Raw genomic sequence first — 13,179 nt, forward strand, 5'->3', positions numbered from 1 at the left:
ATGGGGTCGCTGATTTAGAGGTAATATGATTTTACAGTCAGCCACGTCTATGAGTGAAGCATGAGCTGATGAGTCTTACCTGTGCACAAAGGTTCCCTCCTGGGGCAGGAGAGCTTTACAAAGGAAGGCACAACCAGTTTGACATCCTGCCACAGAGCCTTCTCCAGGACCTGGCATACCCAACACAGAAACCTGGGGGATGTACATGTGATCAAAAGTTTAAACAGACATGTGTACCAATGGTAATATGGTATAAACACAAGCATGACAGAGACTTACCGGTAGTTATGTAACTAAGGGGTAGACTGTACAGAACATCTAATAATAGTTTTGCCCTAGACTAGTGATAGGACAAGAATGCTTTCTGAAGCAAAAGCATTTGGTTTTACACTTAAGTATCGTAAGTCAATGTAATTACTAAAATACACAATTTCAAATTCCTTAATCAAACCATACAGCACCATTTATATTTTATTTCCAGATAGGGGCCAGCTTCAACACAGACATTACTTACAAATGAAGCAAGTGTTTAGTGAGTCTGCCAAATTAGAGGCATTAGGGATGACCTCTTGATAAGTGTGAATTAGACCATTTTCCTTCCTATCCTGCTAACCATTCAAAATGTTTGCACTGTTTTGACAGCCAGACGCCATGTTGCAAGGTGCAACTAGAGTAGATATTCAGGAAAAGTTTATTTGCACGGTCTGACATTTTAGAAACAGAACATTGATTACATCAAATCATATTACATTTATCCACAAGATGTCACCATTGTGTCATGAATGGCAGTAACCAATTTCTCTCCACCCCTTGGATATTGGTAAAAGTGCCAAACACAGCAACAAATAAGAGGTAGAATAGAGGACAGTCAGATCGGAACTTCTGCATGGTGCAGTATGCAGCACACCAACAAAGTTATTCTTACAACTATGGATGTAGTTGCGCATATGTAGATTTTAAACATATTGGTGTAATTTCAGTAAATATTTGCAGTAGTTATACAAGTAAACAAAATATATTCTACCAGTTAAGTAAAATAAAAAATCACAAATTAAGACTTGCTGATTCTAAACAAGTGTCCACAGTAAAACATGTTAATTCAATGAATCAAGGTTGAAAAACAGAAAACCCATGCCGGCTGTATAATTCAGGTCTCCCAGGTGTTTCCAGTTCTTCATTTATAATCCAACAAGGTTTCCCCTTTTCTTGCAGGACCGGCAAATTCTAACTGCCACAAAAAAATATGCAGTTCGGTACTCAAAATAAACACCATCGTTCTGCCAGACTTTAAGTTTGTCTCAGGCAACGGTCAATATTTTAGTAGGCTGCTGGCTACAGTGTTTGTCATTGTAACTTTAACATTCCTACAATACTGGACAGTTGTGTGTGTGTGTGTGTATATATATAAATAAAAAAGAAACTATGGATTTCTGGTAACAATTTCAAATTTTTATTGTTTTTTCACTTCTCACGGAAGAAAAATTAATCAAAGAGGCCAAATCCCATGTCGTCATCAGATCCCTCTTCAGATTCTTCTTTCTTCTCCTCCTTTTTCTCTTCCGCTGCAGACACACAAACATAGGTTAGCTTCATGTTTGGAAGTCTCATCTGCAAAACGCATAGTTCACTTCCAGAAATGCAATAACAGTGTCTAATATGAAGCACAAGAATTTCTCTAATTATTTTGTTTAATGCAATTATTTTCAAAGAAATGTGTTTCAGTCCATTGAAATGTTTGGCACCATATTGTGGAATGTGATGTGAGACCAAAGGATTGACATGAGAGATTGATCTTACCAGCAACAGGAGCAGTGCCAGCAACAGCGCCAGCTGCAGGAGCTGCCACAGCACTACCTGCTGGCACGGAGGCCAACTTAGAGAGGCCTGCAAAGCGTAAAGGACCAATTCATTGACAGGTAACAAATTAACGTGAACAGTGAATTAATGACTGACGACATTTGTGCCTATATGCAATCTATAGACCAAAGTAGGGCTGCCCCTGGCAACAAAAAATTGATCAGGTCGTCTGTACTTTTGACCAATCGATTGGTCTACATTTTGTTACGTGTATTTTTCCATATTGACACATCCTATGTGTTTTAATTAAATAAACTATATTCACTGAACTTGTCTGACGGTTTGAAATAATTAAGATACAAATGACTAGAGGGAGTCCCGACCAATTGATTTGATCTTGCCGGGCTCAGACTTGCTGTGCAAGAAAGACAGTGAGTGACTGACTATCACCCGCTGCCTCTCCTCCCTGCTGCAGCGACCACCACCGAACAAAGTGTTTATCGCGCTGTCCGTGTTGGGAGAACTGCAAAATAATTACATCCATTTCTGTCAGCGAAATGACCAATTTATTTAGGAAAAACATTTCCTATTCCCTCAACCCTTGCTCTCTTTACATGAAATGTATGCATTGCATGCACGTGACCAAAAGCCTATTCACACGGGACTAGCATTACTGGAAAGTTGGTTATGCAATTATTATTTCAGAATGTCCGTTAGTAAACGGAAGGTTGCAAGTTCAAATCCCAGGGCTGACAAGGTACAAATCTGTCGTTCTGCCCCTGAACAGGCAGTTACCCCACTGTTCCTAGGCCGTCATTGAAAATAAGAATTTGTTCTTAACCGACTTGCCTAGTTAAATAAAGGTAAAACATTTTAAATAAAAAATAAATTCCAGAGGATGATTTGGACAGGATTTGTTTTCCCCCCAAACTGCCCCCTGTAATTCTCTTTTTCAAATAAATTGACAGTTATGACGGAAGCCTGGAAGTTTTTATTCTAGGTGTGAAGATACAGTATTTCAACATGTCTAGGTGATCGGGCCACATGGATAACTCTAGCTTGGTTCCAGAGTTTCTAAACCATACCGAACCATCTTTCCTATAGTGTCCACATCATATTTGAATTGAGGAAGTGTGATCATAATCATTGGGATATTTCAGCGATCCGCAGTATGCCCTAAATGCCCTCCAGCCTTTAGATGTGAACTAAACAGTGCAATTGCACTTGAGATGTATTTTAAGGCAATGGATGAGAGTTAACGTATCATTTCAAAATGTTTAGCTTGGTTATATGCTGCTTTGCGATCTACTAAACAGCAAAGGTTGTATTAAATAGGCTCAATATTTTATATTGATGCATTTGTCAATATTCAATTAATACGCACAAAACAAATGCATTCACTGAAAGTTGATAGGCTACATGTAGGGCATTCACATAGCTTATGCGCAGCATTTAGTGAAATTTATCGATTCAGTTATTGTTTTCTTGTGCAAACCACAAGCAACACCTGTCAAACTCAGACATTTCTCAAAACACAGGGATGCCGATTCACACGGACCTAGTACCATCAGAGGACCTTGGAGTTTGCAAAAAAAACAGTAGGTTATTCTGGCTGGAATTGTTACTTTCCTGCCATGTATTGACAGAGTCGGACAGGACAAAAATGACAGATGTGGTGTTTTGCGCAAGTGCACATAATTACATTATCCGACCTCACAGTAAAACTAATCCCATCCGAATAGGAAGCAATAGTGCCTAACATTGCATATCATAAGAGGTTGACCAATTAATCAGGGCCGATTTTGAGTTCTCATAACAACCGGAAATCTGCATTTTTTTTACAACTTTATTTAACCTCAGTCGATCCCCTACTTTTTTGAACATTGTTAAAAATCGCGCAACATTTCAGCGTCCTGCTACTCATGCCAGGAATATAGTATATGCATATGATTAGTATGTGTGGATAGAAAACTGACGTTTCTAAAACTGGTTAAATCACGGCTGTGACTATAACAGAATGTGCGTTTCATTGAAAAGCGCAAGAAAATCCAATCACTGAAAAATATATCAATGCGCCACTTGCATGTATTGTCTATTGGAAAGCAAATTAAATGGGGCTGAGATTGCAAGTCCTACAGCTTCCACACTATGTCACCAGTCTCGTCATTTGCCTGGCCTTTGTTTCTTGGCCAAACGAGTGAGAGAGAGTCCATTCCTTCCAGTCTCCGACAGGATGTTTTGGAGTAGAAATTTCTGAACATGATTTCAAGACGTGGAGCTATTGAATACACGTCGCCCAGTGATCAATTTGATAGATTATTAACGTTTACTAATACCTAAAGTTGGATTACAAAAGTATTTCGAAGTGTTGTGAAAGTTTATCGTCGACTTTTTTAATAAAAAAAAAAATGACGTTGCGTTTTCCTTGATCACACAGTCTTCATAGATCGATATTTAGGGTATATATGGACCAATTTAATCTAAAAAAAAAAGACCCAATAGTGATGTTTATGGGACATCTAGGAGTGCCAACAAAGATCGTCAAAGGTAATGAATGTTTTAAATGTTATTTCTGCCTTGTGTAACGCCGACTACGCTAATTATTCTGTTTACGTCCCCTTTGGGTATTTCGGGTTGTTGCATGCTATCAGATAATAGCTTCTCATGCTTCAAGCTTTCGCCGAAAAGCATTTTTTTTAAATCGGTCTTGTTGGCTGGATTCACAACGAGTGTAGCTTTAATTCAGTACCCTGCATGTGTTTTAATGAACGTTTGAGTTTTAACGAGTGCTATTAGCATTTATCGTAGTGCATTTGCATTTCCAGATGGCTAGACGGGACGCATGCGTGTCAGGTCGACTGAAGAGGTTAACGAAGCAAGTCAGTTAAGAACACATTCTTATTTTCAATGACGGCGGGTTAACTGCCTTGTTCAGGGGCAGAACGGCAGATTTTTACATTGTCAGCTCAGGGATTCAATCTTGCAACCTTACGGTTAACTAGTCCAATGCTCTAACCACCTGCCTCACGAGGAACTTACCTGTTGACTTGGCTTCTTACTGCATTCGCGTAAGTTGCTAGCTAGCATTAAACTTATCTTATAAAAAACAATCAATGATAATCACTATTTAACTACACATGGCTGATATTACTAGTTTTCTAGCGTGTCCTGCGTTGCATATAATCGATGCGGTGCGCATTTGCGAAAAAGGACTGTAGTTGCTCCGTGTACCTAACCATAAACACCAATGCTTTTCTTAAAATCAATACACAGAAGTATACATTTTAAACCTGCATATTTAGCTAAAAGAAAGGTTAGCAGGCAATATTAACCAGGTGAAATTGTGTCACTTCTCTTGCGTTCATTGCACGCACATCAGGGTATATGCAACAGTTTGGGCCGCCTGACTCGTTGCGAACTAATTTGCCAGAATTGTACGTAATTATGACATTACATTGAAGGTTGTGCAATGTAACAGCAATATTTTGACTTAGGGATGCCACCCGTTAGATAAAATACAGAACAGTTCCGTATTTCATTGAAATAATAAAAGTTTTATTTTCGAAATTATAGTTTCCGGATTTGACCATATTAATGACCTAAGGCTCGTATTTCTGTGTGATATAATTAAGTCTGATTTGATAGAGCAGCATGACTGAGCGGTGTAAGGCAGTAGCAGGCACGTAAGCATGCATCAGAGGACATGACAAACTCAAAACGGGGAGAGGGAAAGTCAGATGTGGGTAATAAATCTGAATAGTTGTGGAAAATACTGGAGATAAAGAAAAAGGTAAGGAGCAAGCGCTGCCTGCATATTGTGTGTGCCAAACTGGTGCTGTATGGATTAATATAATTTCTGGCCACTTTGAACAATGTAAATGTAAAGTATAGGCGTACCATAATAGCAAAGGGAGTGTTATTATTATAAATAGGTTTTACGACAATTTTGAACATGGTAAACAGGAAATAAATAATACCCAAAGTGTGAAAACAGCCAAATTTGTGAAATGGTTTACTTGCCATGTCGTTGTTGTGCTCATGGAATCAGTAGGCTAATAGCCTCTTGGGGCTAGGGGGCAGAATTGTCACTTTTGGATAAATAGCGTGCCCAATTTAGACTTCCTGCTACTCATGCCAAGAATAAGATATGCATATTATTCGTAGATTTGGATAGAAAACACTCTGAAGTTTCTAAAAATGTTTGAATCATGTCTGTGAGTATAACAACTTATGTAGCAGGCAAAACCCCGATGACTAACCGTTCAGATGTTTTTTTAAGTCTGTCCAGTGAATTCTCGTTGGAAAACAGTATTTCTTCGGAACTGGTTTTCAGTTCCTACCGCTTCCACTGGATGTCAGTCTTTGGAATTTAGTTGAGGTTATTCCTTTATGCAATGAAGTAGGCCAACTAGGAACTGGGTAACACTTAGAGTTGCGCAAGACGTAAAAAGTAGCGCCGGTTTGTTGTCCTGTATTGAACAACAGATAGACCAGTCTACAATTTGATCGATTATTAACGTTTAAAAATACCCAAAGTTGTATTACAAAAGCAGTTTGAAATATTTTGGCAAAGGTTATAGGCAACTTCTGAAATATTTTGTAGTGACGTTGCGTTTTTTGGAAGCTGTTTTTTTCTGGATCAAACGCGTTTTATAAATTTACATTTGGATATATATGGATGGAATTAATCGAACAAAAGGACCAATTGTGATGTTTATGGGACATATTGGAGTGCCAACAGCCTATCGACTAAATGGGGTCAGCCCTAGACCAAAGCCAATCACACTATAGTGCCGAACCAAGAAGTACCGAGAAAATATCTCGGGCAACAGTACGGTTTGAGTTGACCCTATAGTGAAAATCAGGCATAATGAGCTACAGAATTGTTAACAGGATGTACGGTATGTATTGCTCCGAACCCATTACAGATTGGCTAATGGAAACATAACCCGTTTTTGGCAATCAGTTCTTGATTCGGTAAAAAGATTCTTATAAAATGTCCGTGCCCAGTTGCAGGTGGTTCTCCAAAAATCAAAATATAAAGAAAGATATTAAATCCACGTTTTGCACAAATTGAGCAGTTCCCTCACCATTTTAGCTTCCAGACACCTTGCATTTCCCAACATCTATGCAGAAACTAAATGTTTCTACAAGATGCGGACACGTGTAGAAGTAGAAGACAGTGCATCATACAGTGAGACCAAAAACAAAGACCTACACCCACGCAAGAGGCATTTCTCATTTGATATAAAATGTGAATTTAATATCTTTCTGAATAATCTCTGGTATATACCGAATCGAGAACAAAGAAAGTATCAGCAAGAACAGGTTAGTTGAAAAATTCCTTGCGATGCTTCCCATTAGCCAATCTGTAACATACACAATTGTAGCTATGACCATGCATGAACTCACGAGTCAAATCAAAGACACAAGGGAAAATGCCTCACCAGCGTTCATGACTTCGTTGATATCTTTTCCATTTAATTCATTGACAACCTGTGAAAACAAATTCAGGTTCTAATCATCACCAGTTACTGTGTAAACCGAGGCTTCCATCTTGCAACAGTGTCCAAGGAAACAAAAGTAACTCAGTTGATCTTATCAAAACAGCATCTCCCTAAAGTGCCATACCTTGTCTAGGCGCTCAGCTTCGGCCTCGATTCCAACACTCCCCAGGATGGTCTTGATGTCCTTTGAGGAGGGGCTGGTGTTGCCACCGAGCACAGCCAGGAGGTAAGCGGCCACGTAACGCATTCTGCAAGAAATATGGAGAAGGGAAAAAACGATTAGTTGGATTATAAACTATATTGGTCTACATGACATGCATTCTGAGGATATTCAAATGGGCCTTACCCAGAGTCCATGTGACGACATGAGTAGCCTAATTAGCAAAGGCTACAGTGTTTTCCATAAGCACATGGAGTACCCAGCCAAATAGAATAGTAAGGCAGGCTCCCCCCCGGGGGGGGGGTTAACAGATGTTTGCAGGACAAGCTTTATTTTGGTGACCTCTGGTACATTCTAATACTATAATGTACTTTCAATAACACTGATCAAATGTGTTCACACTTTCACAGTGTTATTCAGCTGTTGTACAATAACATAAACAAGACAATTCTATTTATGGCTGCAGAGTCTAAGACTTTTTCTTACATGGCACATATTGCACTTTTTACGTTCTCCTCCAACACTGTTTTTGCATTATTGAAACCAAATTAAACATGTTTCATTATTTGTTTGAGACTAAATTTATTTTATTGATGTATTATATTAATTAAGTTAAAATAGGTGTTCATTGTTCATTCAGTATTGTTGTAATTGTCATTACAAATATATACATATATAAAAATCGTCCAATTAATCGGTATCGGCCTGTTTTGGTCCTCCAATAATCGCTATTGAAAAATCAGAATCGGTCGACCTATAGTACATAGTCAATGTCTGGGGGTACCGGTTAGTTGAGGTAATTTATACAAGTGGGTAAGGATAAAGTGAATATGCATAGATAAAACAGTGAGTAGCAGCAATGTAAACACCCCGGGTGTTCATTTGAATAATTGTTCAGCAGGCTTATGGCTTGGGAGGTAGAAGCTGTTTTGGAGCCTTTTGGACCTAGACTTGGCACGCCAGTACCGATTGACATGCGGTAGCAGAGAGAACAGAATGACTTGGGTGACTGGAGGCTTTGACAATTGTTTGGGGCTTCCTCTGATACGCCTAGTATATAGGTCCTGGATGGCAGAAGCTTGGCCCCAGTGATGTACTGGGCAGTACAGTACGCACTACCCTCTGTAGCGCCTTATGGTCTGATGCAGAGCAGTTGCCATACCAGGCGGCGATGCAACCGGTCAGGATGCTCACGATGGTGCAGCTGTATAACTTTGAGGATCTGGGGACCTATGCCAAATCTTTTCAGTCTACTGGGGGTAAAGGTGTTGTCGTGATGTGTCTGGACCAACTGTCTTGGTGTGTTTGGACCATGATAGTTTGTTGGCGATGGACACCAAGGATCTTAACTCTCGACCCACTCCACTACAGCCCCATCAATGAGAATGGGGGCGTGTTCGGTCCTCCTTTTCCTCTAGTCCACGATCAGCTCCTTTTTTTGCTCATGTTGAAGAAGGAGAGGTTGCCGTCCTGGCACCACACTGCCAGGTCTCTGACCTCCTCCATAGGCTGTCTCATCGTTGTCGGTGATCGAGCCTACCACTGTTGTGTCGTCATCAAACTTAATGTGTTGAGTCGTGCTTGGCCACGCAGTAGTGGGTGAACCGAGTACAGGAGGGGACTAAGAATGCACACCCTAGGGGACCATGTGCTGAGGATCAGTGTGGCAGATGTGTTGTTGACTACACTGAGCTGTAGTCAATGAACACCATTCTCACATAGGTGTTCCTTTTGTCCAGGTGGGAAAGGGCAGTGTGGTGTGCAATTGAGATTGCGTAATCTGTGAATCTGTTGGGGCAGTATGTGAATTGGAGTGAGTCTAGGGTTTCTAGTATGATGGTATTTATTGATGTGAGCCACGACCAGCCTTTCAAAGCACTTCACAGCTACCGACATGAGCGCCAAGGGGAGAAAGTCATTTAGGCTGGTTACCTGCACTTTCTTGGCAACAGGGACTATGGTGGTCAGCTTGAAACATGTAGGTATTAGACTCGGTCAGGGATAGTTTGAAAAGGGATCTGTGCAGGCCAGTCAAGTTCTTCCACACCAATCAACAAACCATTTCTGTATGGACCTCACTTTGTGCACAGGGACATTGTCATGCTGAAACAGGAAAGGACCTTCCCCAAACTGTTGCCACAAAGTTGGAAACACAATCAGCTAGAATGTCATTGTATGCTGTTGCGTTAAGATTTCCTTTCACTGGAACTAAGGGGCCTAGCCCGAATCACAAAAACAGCCCCAGACCATTATTTATCTTCCAGCCAAAAATGTACAGTTGGCACTATGCAATCAGGCCATAAAATTTGATCAGCGGAGAACAAATGCACCTGTCCAGTCTGCCGTGGCTACACTCTATAGAGGTCGACCGATTATGATTTTTCAATACTGATTATTGGAGGACCAAAAAAGCAGATACTGATTAATCGGCCGATTAAAAAAAAATATATGGGGTTGTAAATGACAATTTACAATACTGAATTAACTTTAAAAAATAATAATAATATAATATATCAATAAAAACTCAATTTAGCCTCAAAAAATAATGAAACATGTTCAATTTGGTTTAAATAATGCAAAAACAAAGTGTTGGAGAAAAACGTAAAAGTGCAATATGTGCTATGTAAGAAAGCTAACGTTTCAGTTCCTTGCTCAGAACATATGAAAGCTGGTGGTTCCTTTTAACACGAGTCTTCAATATTCCCAGGTAATAAGTTTTAGGTTGTAGTTATTACAGGACTATTTCCCTCTATACCATTTGTATTTCATTAACCTTTGACTATTGGATGTTCTTATAGGCACTTTAGTATTGCCAGTGTAACAGTATAACTTCCAACACAACAACAACACAACGACAACAGCCACCACATCAAAGCGTTACCCATGCAGAGCAAGGGAAACAAACAACCACCCCACAAGGCTCAGATCGAGTGAAGTTTGAAATGCTATTAGCACGAGCTAACTAGCCAGCCATTTCACTTTGGTCACACCAGCCTCATCTCGGGAGTTGATAGGTTTGAAGTCATAAACAGTGCAGTGCTTGACACACGACGGGCTGCTGGCAAAACGCACAAAAGTGCTGTTTGAATTAATGTTTACGCGCCTGCTTCTGCCTACCACCGCTCAGTCAGATACTTAGATACTTGTATGCTCAGTTAGATTATATGCAACACAGGACAAGCTAGATAATATCTAGTAATATCAACCATGTGTAGTTAACTAGTGATTATGATTTATTGTTTTTTATAAGATAAGTTTAATGCTAGCTAGCAACTTACCTTGGCTTACTGCATTTGCGTAACAGGCAGTCTCCTTGTGGAGTGCAACGAGAGAGAGGCAGGTCGTTATTGCGTTGGACTAGTTAACTGTAAGGTTGCAAGATTGGATCCCCGAGCTGACCAAGGTGAAAATCTGTCTTTCTGACCCCTGAACGAAACAGTTAACCCACCGTTCCTAGGCAGTCATTGAAAATAAGAAAGTGTTTTTAACTGACTTATTAAATAAAGATTAAATAAAGGTTTAAAAATAATAGGCAAATCAGCACTCAAAAATACCGACTTCCAATTGTTATTAAAACTTGAAAATCGGCCCTAATTAAACGGTCATTCCGATTAATCAGTCGACCTCTACTACACTCAACTTAAATCATTTGGTGAATTTCCTCACCAACGTGCATCCAATTGCCTTGGTCCCCCACCGTCAGTAAACCAATCACAAGCTTCAATCTGCCGCAGTTTAGTGCGGTGGCAAGAAAATTCTGCATCTCCCTGTTGAAAGCTGCTGCAGTTACAATGCTTGTTATGTGGAATTGCAGGCGCATATTATATGTTCCGAATTCAAAAATTATTTGTATGCACAATTTAAAAGTTTATGCACTGCATATAGCAGATTAGAAAATAAAAGCAGTACTTCCCTCAACGCGTGAGAAATAAGGAGCGACATGTGAGCGTGTGAAGAGGGTCAAATGCGTCTCACGGCCAGTGTGTCAGTTGGCATCACTGTGCGCTCTACTCCTATGTAAAGAAACTTGACTGCAACCACAGCCCACACACCCAGGTACCGAGATGCAGGACAGGAGATGCAGGACAGGAGCGCTCACTTTGACTGACAGGTATCTGTCCTATAAATAGATTGCTAGAAGATGCATTCTAGCAGGAGAGTTCTCAGCAGACTTTTTTCTGACTAGCGAATTGGAAAAGTAGCCTAGTTAATTTAAGTGGAAAAAGTACTAGGCTGAAAATTTGTCCATAATCAGCTCTATTGCAGAACTAGAGGAAACCACTGATTATACATTTACATTTAAGTCATTTAGCAGACGCTCTTATCCAGAGCGACTTACAAATTGGTGCATTCACCTTATGACATCCAGTGGGACAGTCACTTATATTGCATCAGTTAATTAATACATTCTTCTTGAATGTCTATTAGCTAGCCCAGGGTTTCCAGAACTCAGTCATGGGGACCACATGGGGTGGAGTGTACATTTTGGTTTTGCCATAGCACAACACAGCTGATTATTTATTTTTTATATATAAAAAAAATAAAACAATCAACATCAAGCTTTGAATATTTCAGTTGTCTAGTACAGGGGGAAAAAATAAATGTGCACCCCTTGCGGTCCACAGAGCTCAGTTCTGTAAACGCTGAAATAGCCAACTGGGGTTGTCACTAGTTATTATCACAGCTACAAAGTCATAATTGGTTCTATATCGTGAAACAAACAATAGATTTTTGGTGTTAATTTAAGTTTAAGCATAAGGTTAGCAGTGTGGTTAAAGTTAGGGTCACGCTAAGGGTACATTTTTACATACCTTTAAGTAGATGGGGTTTTGCCATAAGTATGACTGTGGTAACTAATAATGACCATGTTACTGTCATAAATGCATAGCTATCATGCTGCGCAAGGACCAGAGGGACAGTATCGGAGCATGCGCGGCTACTAACTAGCTATTAAGTTAGCATTTCACTAGACTCAAGACACGTGAAAACGCAAGTCAATGTTACAACAAACGGGTAATTGTAGAAATGTTATGAAAGGAGTAAGATTTCACATACAGATTAAGAAAGTAAAATGTGTTCGTGGTGCTCATGCGATGGTGTGATATTAGCAGCTAGTGTAGCTCGCTTACGTTAGCCTCTCTGCCTTAGCTTTGAACACTAACACGTGCTCATTAAATGCGAAAGTAGTACATTTTCTTGTTGTACAAGATGACTTCTGACAATATAGTTGAACATTAGTACAACTTAACTAGAATACTGAATCAACTGTTTATGGTCTAAAAAGTAGTATAAAGATCAACTTACTTTAAGTCTATAGAGACACGAAACGTCAGTCACGCTGAATTTTCTGGAAGGGAGAGAGGGGAAGAGTCTCGCATCGTCTTCTTCGGTGGGATTTATCGTTGTTGGCATCCAACGTTATGGTGCATTACCGCCACCTACTGTGCTGGAGTGTGGGATCGAGACAGGGGAAAAACTAAATCGTACCTGCCAGCCCTGTTGCTCTTAAAAATATAACAAAATATTTGAGACTATATCGAATGACGTTCAACTCAATATACTGTAAACTAATTTCCTGTATCCCCTTGTCCCTCATACTAGATCTCAGCATCTCTATCCCTCTGATACTGCCCACACTGTCACAATATATGCTCCATGATCTGTTTCCTGTCAATCACACTTTGCTGTTGGATGCTTTCCTATCACATTTAAGGT

The 13,179-nt window shown here is 39.9% G+C and overlaps 1 protein-coding gene across 1 annotated transcript; it reads right to left on the reverse strand.

Annotated features, from left to right (window-relative positions):
• Nucleotides 1-1,434: 1,434 nt before the first annotated feature.
• Nucleotides 1,435-12,910, reverse strand: LOC124031599 (60S acidic ribosomal protein P2-like). The gene is made up of 5 exons (XM_046343032.1): nucleotides 12,769-12,910; nucleotides 7,429-7,552; nucleotides 7,245-7,293; nucleotides 1,798-1,884; nucleotides 1,435-1,562 (listed from the first exon to the last, which is right to left on the reverse strand). The coding sequence occupies exons 2-5, from the start codon at nucleotides 7,549-7,551 to the stop codon at nucleotides 1,483-1,485; spliced, it is 339 nt and encodes a 112-aa protein (XP_046198988.1). The 5' UTR covers nucleotide 7,552; nucleotides 12,769-12,910; the 3' UTR covers nucleotides 1,435-1,482.
• Between the last annotated feature and the right edge of the window lie 269 nt (nucleotides 12,911-13,179).

This window comes from Oncorhynchus gorbuscha, linkage group LG03, assembly GCF_021184085.1.
Source record: "Oncorhynchus gorbuscha isolate QuinsamMale2020 ecotype Even-year linkage group LG03, OgorEven_v1.0, whole genome shotgun sequence".
NCBI classification, from domain to species: domain Eukaryota; kingdom Metazoa; phylum Chordata; class Actinopteri; order Salmoniformes; family Salmonidae; genus Oncorhynchus; species Oncorhynchus gorbuscha.